We start from the raw sequence: 18083 nt of genomic DNA, 5'->3' as shown, positions 1-18083 counted from the left end.
GTCTTCAAGCTCCTATGTGACCTAACACATATGACCTTGGACAGACCATATAATGTGGTCTATCCTTGAGAATGATCCATGTGCTGAGGAAAAGAATGTGTATTCTGCAGCTCTTGGATGAAATATTTTGTAAATACCTATTAGATTCATTTTTTTCCATAGTGCAGAGGAAGTGCAAGGTTTCTTTGCTGATCTTCTGTTTGGAAGATCTGTTCAGTGTTGAAAGTGGGGTGTGAAGTCTCCAGTTATTGTTGTATTGGGGCTTATCTCTCTATCTAAAGGGGCTGAGTTGGCCCCTTCATCATTATATAGTGACTGTCTTTGTCTGTTCTTACAGTTTTTTTCTTGAAATCAATTTTGTCTGATATAAATATAGCGACTCCTGCTCTTTTTTGGTTTCTGTTGGCTGGAATATCTTTTTCCATCCCTTTATTTTCAGTCCATTTGTGTCTTTATAGGTGAAGCATGTTTCTTGTAGGTCACAGATCAGTGGGTCAAATTAATGGGTCTTTACATTAAATGTAAATAGACTGAACTCTCATTATTAATAAGGGTTTCTGCCATTTTGTTGTTTATTCTGTGGTTGTTACATGGTTTTCTCTTCCTTTTCTTCTTGTCTTCCTCTAGCAAAGGTAATTTTCTCTGGTGATATGACTTAGTTTCTTGCTTTTTGTGTATCCATTGTATGTTTTTTAGATTTGAGGATAACATGAGGCTTGCAGATATTATCTTATAACACCTTATTTTAACCCAATAACAACTTAACAGTATTTGCATAAACAAACAAAAGAAAACTAAGAAAATGCTATCCCTTAACTTTGCCACCCCTCCACCTGCTTTTAACTTTTTGTTGTTCTGTTTATATCTTATTGTACTATGTCTTGAAACATTGATATAGGTATATTTTTGATTGGTTCGTCTTTCTACTTAGGATAAGAGTCGTTTACACACCATAGTTAGTGTTATAATATTCTGTGTTTTTCTGTGTATTTACTATTAGTTGTGAGTTTTGTACCTTCATCTGATTTTCTGTTGATCATTAATATCCTTTTCTTTCTGATTGAAGTACTCCATTTAGCATTTCGTGTAGGAAGGGTCTGGTATTGATGAAATTTCTCAGCTTTGTTTGTCTGGGAAAGTCTTTCTTCTTCATGTTTGAAGGATTTTTTTTTTCTAAATATACTATTCTAGGGTAAAAGTTTTTTCTTCTGCACTTTAACTATGTCATGCCACTCTCCTGGCCTCTAAGGTTTCCACTGAAAAGTCTGCTGCCAGATATATTGGAGTTCCATTGTATGTGATTTCTTTCTTTCTTTCTTTCGTTCGTTCGTTCGTTCGTTCGTTCGTTCGTTCGTTCTTTCTTTCTTTCTTTTTTTTTTTTTTTGACGGAATCTCTCTCTGTTGCCCAGGATGGAGTGCAGTGGTGTGATAGCTCATTGCAAGCTCCGCCTCCCAGGTCCACACCATTCTCCTGCTTCAACCTCCTAAGTAGCTGAGACTACAGGTGCCCACCACCACGACCACTATTGTTTTGTGTGTGTTTTTAGTAGAGACAGGGTTCCACCATGTTAGCCAGGAGGGTCTTGATCTCCTGACCTCGTGATCTGCCCGCCTCGGCCTCCCAAAGTGCTGGGATTACAGGCGTGAGCCACAGCGCCCGGCCTAGGATCCTTTCTTTGTTCTTGACCTTTGGGAGTTCAATTATTAAATACCTTGAGGTATTCTTCTTTGGGTTAAATCTGCTTAGTGTTCTGTAATCTTCTTGTAGTTGGATATTGATATCTTTCTTTAGATTTGGGAAGTATTTGTTATTATTCCTGGGTATAAACTTTCTGTTTCTGTCTCTCTCTGTACCTTCTCTTGACCAGTGATTCTTAGATGTGCCCCTTTGAGGCTATTTCCGAGATCTTATAGGCTTTTTTGTTCTTTATTCTTTTTTCTTTTGTCTCCTCTGATTGTATATTTTCAAATAGCCTGTCTTCAGGCTAACAAATTCTTCTGCTTGATGCATATTGCTATTAAAGGACTCTGATGCATTCTTCAGTACACCAATTGCACTTTTTCAGCTCCAGAATTTCTGCTAGATTTTTAATTATTTCAGTCTGTTTGTTAAATTTATCTGGTAGAATTCTGAATTCCTTCTCTGTGTTATCTTGAATTTCTTTGAGTTTCCTCAAAAACAGCTGTTTTGAATTCTCTGTGTGAAAGGTCACATATATTTGTTTCTCTAGGTTTGGTCCCTGGTGCCTTATTTAGTTCATTTGGTGAGGTCATGTTTTCCTGGATGGTGTTGATGCTAGTAGATGTTCTTCAGTGTCTGGGCATTCAAAAGTTAGGTACTTATTGTAGTCTTCACTTTCTGGGCTTATCTGTGGCCCTCGTTTTTGGGATGGCTTGCTGGATATTTGAAAGGACGTAGGTGTTGTGATCTAAACTATATCGGCTTTAGGGGGCACTTCAAGCCTAGTAACACCGTGGTTCTTGGAGACTCATAGAGATACTGCCTTGATGGTGTTGGACAAAATCCGGGAGAATTCTCTGGATTGTCAGGCAGAGACTCTTTTTCTCTTCCCTTACTTTCTCCCAGACATACAGAGTCTCTTTCTCTGTTCTGAGCCACCTAATGCTGGGGGTGGAGTGACATAAGCACCCCTGTGGCCACCACCACTGTGACTGCACTGGGTCAGACCTGGAGCCAGCACAGCATTGGCTCTTGCCCAAGGCCTGCTGTAACTATTCCCTGGCTACTGCCTATGTTCACTCAGGGCTCTGGGGATCTGTAATCAGCAGGTGGCAAAACCAGCCAGGCTTGTGTCCTTCCCTTCTGAGCAGTGAGGTCCCCCAGGCCTTGGGTGGGTCCAAAAGTGCCACCCTGAAGTTAGGGACTAGAGTCAAAAGCCTTAGGAGTCTACCTGGTGTTATATTTTATTATGGCTGAGTTGGCCCTCAAACTAGCAGATGCAGGTCTTCCTGTTCTTGCCTTCCCTTTCCAAAGGTAGAGAAGCCTTACCCGGTAGCCACTGCCACCCTAGGCTGTGAGGAGTACTGCCAATGTTCCCTTACGGCCTAGAGTCTCTTAAGTCAACTTGTTGTGAATACTAACTGGCCAGGAACTCACCCTCAGGGCAGTGGGGTCCTCTCTGGTCCAGGGAAGGTCCAGAAATGACATCCAAGAGTCAAGTCCTAGAATGTGGTACCTGGGTATCACTGCTGGTTATTCAGGGTTCAGGGGCTCTTCATTTAGCAGGTGATGAATGCTGGCAGTACTGGGTCCTTCCCTTCAAGGCAGTGGATTCCCTTCTTGCTCAGGTTGTATCTAGAAATGTCATCTGGGAGTTAGGGCCTGGAATGGGGACCTCACGACTCTGACTGGTGCCCTATACTACTGTGGCTCAGCTCGTATCCAGGATGCAAGACAAAGTCCTCCCCACTCTACCCTCTCCTCTCTTCAGTCAGACAGAAGGAAAGGGTCTCTTTTGGAGCCGCAAGCTGTGCAGCCTGGGGTTAGGGGAGGGGTTATGCCAATACTCCCTGGGCTGTTCCAGCTGGTGTCTAAGTATGTCATGTGTGCCTCCTCTCCCTGCCATCAGGCCCACGGTCTCTGGGCCTAGCTCATCACTAGGACTCACCTAAGAGTTGCATTCCTTCTGGCCTTAACTGCCCTTCAAGTTTACATGGAGACACAGAGCACTATATCTCTTGGTGGTGAGGTTTGCGGAGACTCAAGTTCAGACCACTGAGATAGGCGAGTGGCCAGGGCTGGTTTAAATGCTCCCTCCGTGGGTGGGCATCAGCTGAGTTTGGTCTGGTTTTCCTTTTGCTCTGACAGAACAACATTGAGTTCAATGCCTCACCATTACTGTGCTGTCCTTCCTCAGCTCCCAGAGAAGCTCTTAGCACTAGGCTTGCTGCTGCATGGGGTGTGGAAGGGATTGTGTCGGTAGTTCAGGACTGTTTCTTCTGTCTCTTCTAGAGCCTCTTTCAGTGATAATGAAGTTAAAACCAGGTATTATGAGTGCTCACATGATTTTTGGCTCTCATGAAGGTGTTTTTTTCTGTGTAGATAGTTGTTAACTTGATGTCCTTGTGAGGTGGGACAATGGGTGGAGCCTTTTATTCTGCCATCTTGCTCTGCCTCCTCCTATATGCAGCATTTCTGAAGCATAGAGAAATAAACATTGTTGCGTTTCTGGGCTTTATTGGGTCAGAGGAAGTCCATGTGTATATGATAGGTTAAATAATAAGGGAGTTGGGACTATAATTCCATAAAACCAATGTTAGGCACTTATTGGCATATGGGCAATTACTTAAACGCGGTTGGAATAGTGCATTTATACAGTGAGTTAGGGTGAGCTACCTCAAGACTGGTACCTGCCTTTGAGTCTGTCTGTCTCTAGTGTCACATCCTGTTCATCTGCAGTGCACTGTCTACTTTTATTATAGTAGTTGCTTGTGATTTGTTGGTGCAAATGACAGAGCAGTTGCTTTGGAAGGAAGGCAGAGCCTTCAGCCTGTAATGAAGAGCTGACCACCTCTGGAAATTGATCCTGTGATGCTGATGTAACCTCCACTTCTGGAGCACACATCACTTCCCTTCCATGTGGATGTTACTGTAAGAGTTCAGGCTAGTTAAGATAAACTGTGACGTCTCAAAAATGTGACTGGGAGCACCTGGAACCCCCCCTTCTTGCTCTGGTTTCCCATAGAAAATTCTTACTGACAAATACATTTGTAGGTGGCAGACATCTTTTTAAGACTCCATCTTTGCACTGTATGCCAAAAAATGTCTTGAATTTAAAAACTGTCAGTGTTGTCTACTGGAAAGAGTATGCAACTTGGAGTCAGACAGAACTGATGTAGCTTTAGGTTCTGCCTGACCTTTCTTAACTGTAAGTTTGTGTGTGATCAGCCAATCTGAGTCTTTTATCTGTCCACTAGGAGTAATAATGTCTCCTTCACAGGGTTTCCTGGCACATAGTAAGTATACAGCAAATGTTATTAATTCCCATTAATATGTGAACTCTAAATTATAAAACAGAAAAACCCTTTATTACTTGGTAAAGTTTCTTACACAGACTTTTAATTTTTCTTTGCAGCTCCCAAATACCCTTACTATAAAGACCAACTGTTTGCATATATGAAGAGTTAAATTTTCATCACACATTTATTAAATAAATGTTTTTAAATCTCCAGAATAAAAAAGAAAGTTAAGCCTGAAAGGCTATTATGGGTTCGAATTGAAATACCCCTGTTGCAGCAGCTGAAACAGGTGTGGCAGCAGCACTCAGACATTTTATTTCTACAAACTTACTGGCTGAAAAGCGTGCCAGCCCAGGGAACGTTCTGACCTTCTTTCATGGGGCAGTAACTTTTTGCCTTTGTAAGCAGAATTTCGTCTTTATGTCTGGACTCTATTCTATTATACAAAAGATGGGTGCTGTGGTTTGAATGTGCCCCCCAAAGTTCATGTGTTGGAGACTTAATCCCCAATGCAGCAGTGTTGAGAGGCAGGGCCTGTAAGAGGTGATGAGGGCATGAGGGCCCCGCCTTATAAATGGATTAATGCTGTTATCTCAGGAGTGGGTTCCTGATAAAAGGATGAGTTCAGTTGCTTGCATTCTCTCATACACATGCCCTCTTGCCCTTCCACCATGGAATGGAACATCTGGGGAGGCCAAGCAGGCCTCTCCTGATGCAGGCCCTCTGACCCTGGACTTCCCAGTCTTTAGAACTGTAAGAAAAGAAATCTCTGTTCTTTATAAATTACCGAGTCTCAGATATTCTGTTATAGCAGCACAAAACATACTAACATAATGGTCCTCTCATCAGCCAGCCAACTTGTAGGTTTTCAGTGCCCACCATGTGTCCCTGGTACACTGTGCCAGGTGCCAGATATACAGAAGACCTCACTTTTTTAGAACTCACATTCCGGATGGGCCAGATGGGGGGTGGGAATGGGCAGGGGAAGATTTGGTGATAGTTTTCAGGAGGAGGTGACAGTTCTCCACTTAAAATAGATTGGGGACCAGCTGGGCACAGTGGCTCACGCCTGGAATCCCAGCACTTTGGGAGGCTGAGGCAGGCAGATCACTTGAGGTAAGGAGTTCGAAACCAGCTTAGTCAATATGGGGAAACCCTGTCTCTACTAAAAATACCGAAAATAGCTGGGCATGGTGGTGCACACTTGTAGTCCCTGTTACTCGGGAGGCTGAGACATGAGAATCGCTTGAACTCGGGAGATGGAGGTTGTAGTCAGCCAATATCATGCCACTGCACTCCAGCCTGGGTGACAGAGGAGATTCTGTCTCCAAAAAAAAAAAAAAAGTTTGGTAGGGAGAGGATGACTGTGACTGTGGGAAGAGTTTGGGGCTTCCTGTTCCAGGAATCTATTACTATGTAATCAACTACCCCAAACTTAGTGGCTTAAAACATGTTACTTAAGGCGCAATTCTGTGGGTCAGCAGTTTGGGCGGTTCTGCCCCATGTGGTATCAGCTGAGGTTACCTGGTGGTCATCAGCTGGTCCAGAGTGTCCATGATGACTTCACTCACGTCTGCTGCCTTAGCGGGGTGGCTGGAAGGGTGGGCTCTGCTGGGACTTCTAAGCAGAGTGCCTATGTATGGCCTTCCCAGCATGGTGGTCCCAGGGTAGTCGGCTTTTCACACTGGCCTTCGGAAGTCTCAGAACATCACTTCCTTTGCATGTTGCTGGTAAGCAAGCCACTAGAGCCAGCCCATAGTTAGGGAGAGGGGAATTAGACTGCACCTCTTAGTGGGAGAAGAAGCCCTCTTTAGTCTACTATACTGGATTCCTTGATAGGAGAGCAGCTGGGAGACTTTAAGGAGGGGAGGTTGGTTGGTGTGCTGGGTGTATGATGAATGATCAAATGTACTTTTGGATCTGGGGGCAAAGATTGAATGATAGTGGACTGAAAAGCCAGCAAGTATTGGAAGCAGAATAATGGGTGTGGGTACTTTTCAAGATTCTTGGCTTTGTGAGGAGAAAATGGAAATCAGAGTGGAGGCTCACAGTGAAGCTTAGGGTGGGAGGCATTTGCTTGTTTTTGCTTGGTTTTGAAGATGGGTGAGATCACCAATGACTCATTCTTTTCCAAATCATGGTTGTGCATTTTCTGTCTCTTAACTGATCTCTTAACTGATTAAACACTGTTGAAATTCTTTGGTCTTTGGCAATATAACTTTCTCCTGGTCCTGGTCCTTCTGCCTGTGACAAAGAAGGGGCTGTTTCCTTAAATAGTTGTATTTCCCAGGCTCTGTCCCAGCCTTCCTTGCTTCCTTATTCTGCACCTTTTTCTTGAGTAGCCTCATTTATTCTCATGACTTTAACTGCCCCTGCATGGTGAAGGCCCCAGGGTTATTTCTCTGGAGCTCCAGACCTAACTTCAGTTGCCTCTTCCATGCCTCCCCTGATGTCCCTGTAATTCCTGTTCCTATTTCTAACAATGCTGTCACTCTGGCCAGGCCAGAAGGCTATACGATGTTCCCGTTATCCCTCACCCTGTGCATCCAAACAAGTTACCAGTTACTGTGAATTTTGTGTTTAAAACCAGGGTTCTTACCTGTGGCTGCATCACTTGGGAGCTTTGCAAAAATGCAGACCTGGAGCCTCATCTCAGGCTTATTGAACTGGAATCTCTTGGGTTTTAGGTGTTCATATTTTTGTAAGGTTTTTTCCAGGTGATTCTGATGTTCACTTTGTATTGAAAACAACTCTAAAATTTTTCTTAATCCTCCAGTTCATCTGCACCATCTCTGCTTTGGTTCAGGCTTTTATAGTTTCCTGTGGCTGCCGTAACAGATTACCACAAACTTGGTAACAACAACAGATGTTTATTCTCTTACAGTTCTAGAGGCCAGAAGTCTGAAATCAAAGTGTCAGCAGGGCCCTGCTGCCCCTGAAGGCTTTTTTTTTTTTTTTTTTTTGAAAACAACAAAACTTATTTAACTTTTATTATTTTCCTTCTCCATCCTTTGAAAGTCCAAACAATACAATGACAAAACCCCAAAGCAGTAAGTGGAAATAAGCAGCATAGGTTATCACAAATCAGATAATGATGCCATAGTCGTGTCACTTATTTGAGGATGTTCTAATCTAGTTGTCGTTTAAACTGTTATAACACTTCTACCCTTTATACTTAAACTGATACATTGTAATCTTCCTGCCACCATTTCAGATAGTGTGTTAGTGACTTCTCAACACTGAAGCTTTTACTCCAGCTTCAGATGTTTATCTGAAAGTGACTAGCGATTTTTATGCCAGGAGCATCAGATGACTTGTTTTTTCCCTATACATTTTGATTTACAAAATCATGAATGATTCACTGTAAAATAGTTGGTAGGCATTTCATAAAGTGGATTAAACACTCTTTTTTACTTCTTGAGGTATAACATATACCATAAAGTCCACAATCTTAAATGCACACCTAGATGAAATTTTACATCTGTGTACACCCATGTTACCACCACCCAGATTAAGATATAAAGCATTTTCACTAGCTTGAGTATTAGCTGAAAGTCTGAAGACCCAATCTAGATACTCTGTGGATTCTACTATATAAGTTTACCTTCAGGATTTTGAGCTTAAATATATATCCTTTTTTGTGATGGTGTTTACCCACTTTGTGCTTATCTGAGGGAGCTACTGACTGGGAGATGGTAAAAAGGGAACCTTCTGGGACCTGAAGGCTCTTAAGGGGAGAATCTTTCCTTGCCTCTTCCAGCTTCTGGGGCTCCAAATGTTCCTTGGCTTGTGGTTGCATCGCCCCAGTCTCTGCCTTCATCACATGGTCATCTCCTCTCCATCCCTTTGTATCTCTTACAAAATCACTTGCCATTGGACTTAGGACCTATCAGTAATCGAGTATGATCTCATCTTGAGATTCTGGACTTAATTACATCTGCAAACACCCTTTTTGCAAAAAGCCATATTCACAGGTGACATGGATGTATCTTTTTTTTTTTTCTTTTAGAGACGGAGTCTTGCTCTGTCGCCCAGGCTGCAGCACAATGGTACGATCTCAGCCCACTGCAACATCTGCCTCCTGGGTTCAAGCGATTCTCCTGCCTCAGCCTGTTGAACAGCTGGGATTACAGGCACGTGTTATCATGCCCAGCTAATTTTTTGTATTTTTAGTAGAGACAGGGTTTCACCATGTTGACCAGGCTGGTTTCGAACTCCTGACCTCAAGTGATCCACCCGCCTCGGCCTCCCAAAGTGCCGGGATTACAGGCATGAGCCACTGTGCCCAGCCTTGGATGTATCTTTTTAAGGCCACCATTCAACCCACTGCACATAGCTCCCCGTGGCTGTGGTGGTGCTGCTATCTGATCATCTTGCCTCTAATCTGTTCTGGTCTTGCCTCTAATCTCTTCCAGTTCCTCCTGCACTGTGCCACCCTATGTGATTACTTTATATTTCCAATCATGTTCGCCATTTGCTTAAATCTTACCAGACTTTCCATTCCCCTTAGGGTAAAAAGCCATAACTCTTAGGGAGTACCAGTGATAGGGTTTAGCTCTGTGTCCTCCCCCAAATCTCATCTTGAATTGTAATTCCTGTGTGTCAGAGGAGGGGCTTGATGGGAGGTGATTGGATGGTGGGGTGGGAGGTTGGATTTCCCCCTTGCTGTTCTCGTGATAGTTCATGAGTTCTCACAAGATCTGATGGTTTAAAGCTGTGTGGCACTTTCCCCTCTTCGAGCTTTCTTTCTCCAGCTGCCATGAGAAGAAGCTGCTTGTTTCTCCTTTGGCTTCTGCCGTGATTGTAAGTTTCCTGAGGCTTCCCAGTCGAGCGTCCTGTTAAGCCTGTGGAACTGTGAGTCAGTTAAACCTCTTTTCTTCACAGGTGGTTCTTTATAGCAGTGTGATAATGGACTAATAGAAGCAGGACGTTACAATCGGGCTCCTGCCTACCTTTTCCCCTCCTTTCCCACTACTCTCTCCACTTGAACTTCGTACTCTCCACAGTGCTGAACTATGGAGTCCTCCTTGCCTTGCACATTATATCACCCCTTCATTCTCCGTTTAGATTTCTTACTTAGATTTCTTTTTCTCTCTTTTCTTTTTGGACAGTCTTGCTCTGTCACCCAGGCTGGAGTGCAGTGGCATGGTCTTGACTTGCGGTCTCTATTTTCCTGGCTCAAGTGATCTTCCCACCTTAGCCGCCCGAGTAGCCATGACTACAGGTGCATGCCACCATGCCAGGCTAATTTTCATATTTTTTGTAGAGGTGGGGTTTCAACGTGTTCCCCAGGCTGGTCTCGAACTCCTGGGCTCAAGCTGTCTGCCTGCCTTGGCCTCCCAAAGCACTGGGATTACAGGCATGAGCCAACGTGCCTGGCAAAGATTTTGACAGTTCAAGCAGTGCTTCCACCATGAAGCCTTCTCTAATGCATCCTCCCATATGCCTTGTGCTATAAGTGCATCTTGTTACATGTATATTTATCATATTTGTTATTGTACCTTTCTCTCCTTCTGAGCAGAGAGCTCTGTGAAGACAGGGAAGCTGATATTCATCATTGTAGCTCTAGTACTTGGCATAAATATCGAATGAATGACCATGTAGCTTAACCTAATTAGAAACTTGTCTCATGGTGACACTGGTTTTTCCACTACTACTTTAATTATTTCCAATAGGATTTTTCATCTCAATGTATTAAGTAAGTAGGCAGTCTGTAAGTAGGCTGGCTTATTATTTGCTTAACCTGCAATATCTGTGCCTCTATGCTTAGGCAATTTAAATTAAAATGTTTCTGCATGTGTTAAGGTTGACACTTCTGGTTTCTTTCCTCCCTTTATATTATATGTGGCTTTTGGGTTGTAACTAGTGGAAATCAAATTGAGTTAGCTGAAGCTAAAGGAATTTTGTCAAGAAGGGCCGCAGTACATCTGGGCCAATAGAAACCCTTAAGGATCCTCTTTCCATTGCTTTTTGCTACTTGTCTCTGTTCATCTGCTTCCTTCTTCACTTTGTCTGCTTTTTCAGCCATATAACACTTTGTGACATCCCCACAGCTCCTGGGTTTACATTTTTTACAGCTCTAGCCAACAACTGAGAATGGATGACTCTCTCTCTCTGTCCCCATTTTGTATTTTCCAAAGTTAGAATGCTGTTGGCCAGGTTGGGCCAGATGTCAGCCTCTGGCCAGTCAGCCCCAGAGTGGTAGGGAAGATGTTGGCGTGGCCAGTTCATTCAAATGTGGTGCTGGGGTTCAACTTTGGGAGTTAAGGAATAGATTCCAGAGAAGGAAGTATAGTTGTGATCAGATAGCCAAACAAGCGTCTGCTGCACTCTTACAAGGCTAAGGCCTATTGACCTGGAGTCTATAGTTGAGGCAAGAGAGATACAGCACAGAGTTGTACCAAACCCCTACCAACTCCAGTGGGGATGGCACCAGTTTCAAGAGGCTGAAAGAAGAGACTCAGAGCCAGCAGATGAGACATGGGGTTTTGTTGGTGGCTTATATACAGGGGAGAGAGTCCAGTGGCGGTGGGTTGAGCAGGAGAACCACAACTGCGTATAAAAAGCATGCAGTTAACCTAGCATTTTCACTTAACATGCTCCCCCTAACAACTGCCACCTGCCAACTTTCACTTAACCAAAGCAAAGGGCCTTGATATCCTGGAGAGCCTGCGTTCCATGGGACTGGGTGGGCACTCAGATGTTCCTCACAGGTAAGGAATGACTCTGGGTTGGCCACTCTTGGATACTGTAGCTTGGAACTCTGAACACACATTCAGGTGCATCTACCATACAGGGTCATTCTCAATCACATCATTGCTGTCAAATGCACCTGCCATACACACAGAGCTGGTTAGAAGTGAAGGGCGTGGCAAGCCTTGCCAGATCTTGTACTAATTGTGTGTAGGCCACAGTAGTGAAAATGTTCCTTTGAGTTTTTTATAGTCCTGGCTTTAATTGGTTCACATATGCTTCCTTTAATATAGAATGTTCATGTTGATTTGAGTGACATGGAAATATATTAAAACAGAGCGGGTTTGTAATGGTTGTTGACTTATGGATACTTTATAGTAGTCATCACAAATACGTTTAAGAAAATATTGTACACGATTCTGATCTTGCCTGAGAAAAACTAGAGGAATAAGACTTGAAATAAATTATCTTTTATTCATGAGACATTTTATATAGCTGACATTCCTTTGTGCTGGAAATGGAAACATTAAAAAGACAGTGGGAATAACTTACAGTGATAATTTAAAACCATTGTCAGACTGTAGTGATGACTTGACTGGTGAAACAAACACACAAAACCCCTTTCTTCCAACTTCTGTTCCCCAGTGGACTTCACAAGTTCCTGCTTCCCCCATCTGCCCACTCCCTTCTGGATGTAGCTGGAAAGTGGAGAAGGCCCAGGGATCTGTGGGACAGGAACAAGCCACCAGACCTGCTGTCTCCTAACCTTGGTGTTCTGGGGGAGCCTCAGATCTGTCATACATATGTGTGTAAATTTCAAATGTTCCTTCTTTTAGTTTTTTTCTTGAAAAGAGCTTCCACCAAGGTGGAAGCAGAGAGTAGTTGTGTTAATGTAGCAATACGGGCCATCAGTAAGAACATACAGGGGCCGATTAATACAGAGTTAGAAAACACAACTAAAAATTGAAATGCTAACTGTGATCCTGCATTTCTTTTAAGCACTAATATTAGCTAAATACAGGAAACCTGCTTACGGACATTATATGTTTTCCAGATGACTTCTAAGTTATTTGACAGTTTGTGGACTAAAACTCGTGTGTATATTTTTGCAAGCTAATTTTGCTAACAAAATATGTTTAATTTCTGCAAGCTGTTTTTTGCTAATCTGTCAGCGTAGGGTTCAAACAGAGATGGGAGTGAATGTGGAGGATTCAGAACTTTTAAGAAAGCAAGTAACTAAATTGGTTGTCTTACAAATAAAGATCCTGCCGACAACATTAACGTGGTTTGAAAGTGAGAGTTGAGGTTTAATTAGTATGCTATTTTCTAACTAGTTCATTTAAAAATATTCTCAACTGTATCTCTGGGGTCTATTAGAATGGTGCTAGTTGAATTGAGCCAGCGCTAATATGGCCTCTGCAGAATACTCATTTCCTTATTTATACTCTGCCACTTTCCAAAAAGATTTGAAGAGTCTGACTTTATAAAATAGGAAACCTATAATTACTTGTACATCACTCTTAAATTAAGTTCCTAGAAGTGATTTGAATTTCATTACAGCTGAAGTCTGTGTTGCAACCGTTTCCTTTTGTGGAGTGTTTAGTGGGCAATTATTTTATGACCATTCCTGTCTTTTCCCTTATTCAGTACCTCTAACTTTTATGTTTAAAACTTGAAAAATCTGCAGATAGATGAACTCTTTCCTCCCTGTTTCTAGGTACAATGGTGCTTTACCCAATGGAGATAGAGGGCGGAGGAAAAGCAGATTTGCCCTCTACAAGCGGCCCAAGGCAAATGGTGTCAAACCCAGCACAGTCCATGTGATATCCACGCCCCAGGCATCTAAGGTAGGTGGGTCTGCCAAGAGTTGGGAGGGTGCTGGCAAACAGTGACTCACAGATACTTGTTGTCTGTCACTCTCTTTCCTTTAGTCTTGTTTTCATGTAGGACAGTCTCTCAGACCATTTGAGGCTGGATAATGCTTTGTTGTGAGGGGCTGTGCTGTGCATTCTAGGGTGTTTAGCAGCTTCCCTGTCCTTGACCTGCTACGTGCCAGTAGCACCCCGCCCATTCTTGCTCCCCACAGTTGTTAACCACCATAAATGTCTCAAGACATTGCAGCCTGTCTCCTGGGGAGGACTGAGCAGGTAAAATCTGTCCTGTTAGGAAGCACTGATTTAGGATACCAAAGCAGCTAGCGTTTATTATTTTGGAATAGATGTAGTTGAAACATGATGTTATTTATCCTAAAGAGTTTTTGTTTTAAAGCTGGATATAAACCTCATGATTTAATTTCCTTCTGTTAATTGAGTGTAGTACGTGGTTTTATATAATCTGTATGTACGTGGAATTGAATTTGTGTGGCTCGTAGAAAGATGAAAAGTGTACACGACCAAGTGATAAAAGAGGCCAACTATACATATTTTTCTCATAATTTTGAAGTGAATAAAATGCTAATTTAAGAATAACTGGTTATTTGTTTTCTGATCTATAAGTCAAGGAAAAAATCTGAGTTTTTATTCCAGTTGATTTATGTTACATAGTAGATTTTATTAAGTGTTTCTTTAATTAAATTTTTAAATGATATAAAATCTTATTTTCTATGAAATATATTTACATGAAGCATTTCATATGGGACTATTGGCTGTACCTGTTGATCATGAGTTTGGGCCACCTGGCATATAAATGAGAGTCTTGATTTCCATTTTCCTGAAAACTTACTTTTGGAAGAAAAGGAATGGCTTCATGGAAGCACGTGTGATATTTATATGCAATGTAAACATAGATCACCTTTGTTAATGTTCTTGTTTTTAAAAAGCTCCTATTTCTGAAGCAGTGCCATTGAAAGAATTTGTTAGGAGATGCCAATTGAAATGATCTTGTATTAATGAGGGGATGAGTAGATAAGAAAATAGCAAACACCAAGGAAACAAGAAAGATTAATATTTAGTAGATAAGCCAAAGCTAGAAAAAGAGAAATAAACTAAACATTTGTAGGCAGAAAGGACATTTTATAAGGAAAATAAAAGAAATCCAGCTTTACGAAGATTCTCAGGAAAGGAAGAGGTAAAATAGCAACAGAATCTTAAGAGGTCAAGGAAATAGGAGATACATTTTGTACTCCAAAAATATGTGGTGAAGAAGGATACCAAAGCAGACGTTTTGAAGCATGTGATAAGTGCCAGAAATGCTCTGGTATTTAGATGTGGTCCTTGTAATTTTGTCTGTTTGTTGACATTTCTTTCTTTTCCTTCCTCTTTTTAAAAATCTTGGGTTCAGATTAATACAGTGGCTGACATTTTAAAAAAATGTATAGAACTCTTGCTTTGATTACTCATGCTTCATGTTGTGATAGAATATGAAAATTTGTAACTATTGAGAGAAAAGTATCTCTTCTTTATTCTTCAGCCACTGCCATCTCCTCCCATTTTAGCCTTTTATGTTTTACTTTTATATCTAGATTTTACTTCAAGTTATCTAGATTATTAATCTTTTGATAATTGTCATCTAAGTCTGTGTTTAAAAATATTACCCGCAGTACTAAAAGTAGGGCAGATTGGGTTTTGGTCTTGACCCTCTATATTTTATAATCTGGGAAAAATATATTCTCAGGGCCTCAGTTTACTCATTAGAAACTGAGTAAATTGGCTTCAAGCAGGAGCTCTGTTGAATTAGAAAATATACTTTGGTTATAACAATAGCAATTATTCTGGCTAAGATAAAACAGACAAAAGTTAGAGAAATTATTATAGGCTAGCCCTCAGAATCAGGGAAAAGTTGAGTAACCAGGTTTTGAGAGAGAGTAGAACTGGAGTGTCAACAGGAGTGCACGTGGATATTTTTTCAAGAGTGTTAGATAGTGACTTTACTCCAATCAGCTTCTATCTCTTTTAAAGGTTTTACATTTTCAAGAGAGAGAATCTGATAGGTCTGCCTACCCTGGGTCACTGAATTATGACCAAGGCAGATGGGCAAACTAAGAGCAGACATATTTATTGTGAGTAGATCAGCCACCCCGTGTTGCCTTTCAGACTCTCACACTGTCATCCTGGCCAGCTGTGCCCGGCCTCTCCTGCTGCTAGGTTTGCTCTGTTGGCACCTTCTACCTTGGAGCCTCACATCTACCTCTTCCGCCCCTTACTCCTGCTCCGTCTCAAACTGTCACCCCCGCCAGCTGTGCCCGGCCACTGCTGCTGCTAGGTCTGCTCTTTTGGCACCTTCTACCTTAGAGCTCCAGCCAGTTGGGAACTCAGCCCTTTACTTGTTTAACCTTTTCTTCAGATAACCCCCCTCCCACTTCCTGGCTTTAACTGAATCTGATTTTCAATGAATGCACTCTTTTATTATTTTTTCCATCTTACGTTTGTGGAACATATTCAGTGACTCAGTACCTGCCCCCGAGTCTCTTTCTCCCTGACCCTGTAGCATCTATGGTTTGTAGTACGTTAACTCTTTCAGTTTCTTTTCCACTTTTCCCACTGATGTGGTGCCCCTTACAGCCTGTTGTCACTTGCAAATGAGAATTATCTCCAGTTCATTCTATTTCTGGATATACTTCCTTATCTCTTATCATCAAGACATCCAGCCCGTTAGCCTATCTCTGTTTGCCACAGTTACTGGCCCACTTGGCCTCTCCAGGTATGTCTTAATTCCACTCCAGATTCTCTTTCTCCGGGCTCTTTAGGTATCTCTCTTCCTGTGTGTCTGACTCTGGGCTCTTACTGACCCTGCTGGACTGTTTTTTTCTTTTTGTCTTTATTGCTCACCCCATGCGCCTTAAGAATGGCAGTAAATGTCATGGTACCTGGCAGACACTGGCATGAAATGACAGTGGTTTGTGTACCCTGACATTTTTGATGCTGCAGTATTGGTAATGAAAGTTCATGTTTAATTGGAGTTGGGAACGTGGGACCTAGAAGGGTAGGTGTGGTTATTCATTACTAGGATTTAAGTTCTTTGGCTTTTGGCTGTGTTGTTTCTTCCCTCTGCCACAATCATTCCCTCTGCCCGCATTCTGGAGGCAGAACAGGGATAGCCCTTTGCTGGTGGTCGTGGCAGCTGGGAAACAGGACCTCTTAGTTTTCCATGCATGTCAGATGAGGATGGCAAGTGTGTGCTACTGTTGTGTAATCTCTATTTGTGTAATGTTTATTCATGTATATATTTGTACTTAGAATAATACTCAGAGGTATTTCTCTGATTATGTAATGTGTGTGTGTGTGTGGTTTGGTTTTTTTTAAATCAAAAGTCCTGTTTTACTTCTGGCCATTCTGTTGCATAGGCATAGGGCTTTTAGCAATTTATTCACCCATCCATTTATTCAACAAATATTTATTCAGCACCTTCCGTGGCCAGGCATCACGCCAGGTATTGGATATTCTGCTGCAAACAAACACATCCACATGGAGCTAAATTTCTAGTGAGTAGGCAAACGAGAAAGAATCATAGGATACACATTCGACTGCACTTTGGGGAAAGCTCTAAGAGGAAGGGGTCACAGAGTTTAGACAAGGTGTAAGGAAGGACCTCTAAAAAAGTGGTGCGAGCACTGTGAGCTGGAGAGGAGGGAGGAGTTGACCAAAAGAGCAGAGATCAGGGGTCTTGTGGGTCTGGGTGGAAAAGTTGTATTTTTATGTAAGGGGAAATATTGAAGGGTGTGAAGCAGAGGGAGCGACATGATATGACTGAGAATTTAAGTCAGTTTATGTGTTCATTTACTTTTTCATGATAGGGGACAACTATTTTGCTCTTACTTAACCAGTAAATAGTATGATGGTGTTGGTGGTGACGGTGTGGATACTGGTGCCTGATCGGAAATATTTTGTTAGCTGCGTGTTTTAAATTTAGCAACATTACTATGGAAAACTCTTCATAATGGTTTTCCCTTCTTAGATTATGCTTTATTGAAATGTCCTTTTTTTGGGTATTTTTACTTTTAAAAAGTAACTGAAAATCACTTTATTCCAGCTGGCCTATTTCCTAATGGAAAATATTAGTGGTCTTTGATAGTTTAGAGAAACATGAGGGCCATTTAATGTCATTGTTACAACCAGGCTGCTCTTCAGCCTGTTTGGGCTGCTGTGGCTCTACTCGTTGATAAAATATTGAAACACTTTCTTATCAGTTGATGAATAATACAACAGTAACCATGAGAAGTGGCAAAACGAATAACGATATAATTTTCGACATAAACTCATTCACCCAAGCTGATTTTGTAGGATGTGCTGGGGTCCACTTTGAAAGCGCTCACTGTCTGTCTGCCGAGCCTCTGTCTCATGGCAGTGAGTGGTGTCGATCTCCTGCACGTTCATGATGGAGCTCGGGCCTCCGTTCTTTGGGAGAGTCATCGGCTTATCATCAGCCTCAGACTTTCTCATTGCTCCTGTTTTTAAATAACTGAGTTTTAAATA

The 18083-nt window shown here is 42.1% G+C and overlaps 1 protein-coding gene across 2 annotated transcripts in view; it reads left to right on the top strand.

The window, feature by feature from the left end:
* PELI2 (pellino E3 ubiquitin protein ligase family member 2) overlaps positions 1–18083 on the top strand; it is a 186603-nt gene that overhangs the window by 49907 nt on the left and 118613 nt on the right. For both annotated transcript variants that reach the window (XM_017872222.1, XM_017872223.1), the window contains exon 2: positions 13391–13520. In XM_017872222.1, the coding sequence (XP_017727711.1) occupies positions 13391–13520 (130 nt within the window). The remainder of the gene's footprint in view (positions 1–13390; positions 13521–18083) is intronic.

This window comes from Rhinopithecus bieti, unplaced genomic scaffold (genome assembly GCF_001698545.2).
Source record: "Rhinopithecus bieti isolate Rb0 unplaced genomic scaffold, ASM169854v2 scaffold_6717, whole genome shotgun sequence".
Taxonomy (NCBI): Eukaryota; Metazoa; Chordata; class Mammalia; order Primates; family Cercopithecidae; genus Rhinopithecus; species Rhinopithecus bieti.
The sequence above is the reverse complement of the archived record's forward strand: the minus strand, read 5'-3'. Positions and strand labels throughout refer to the sequence as shown.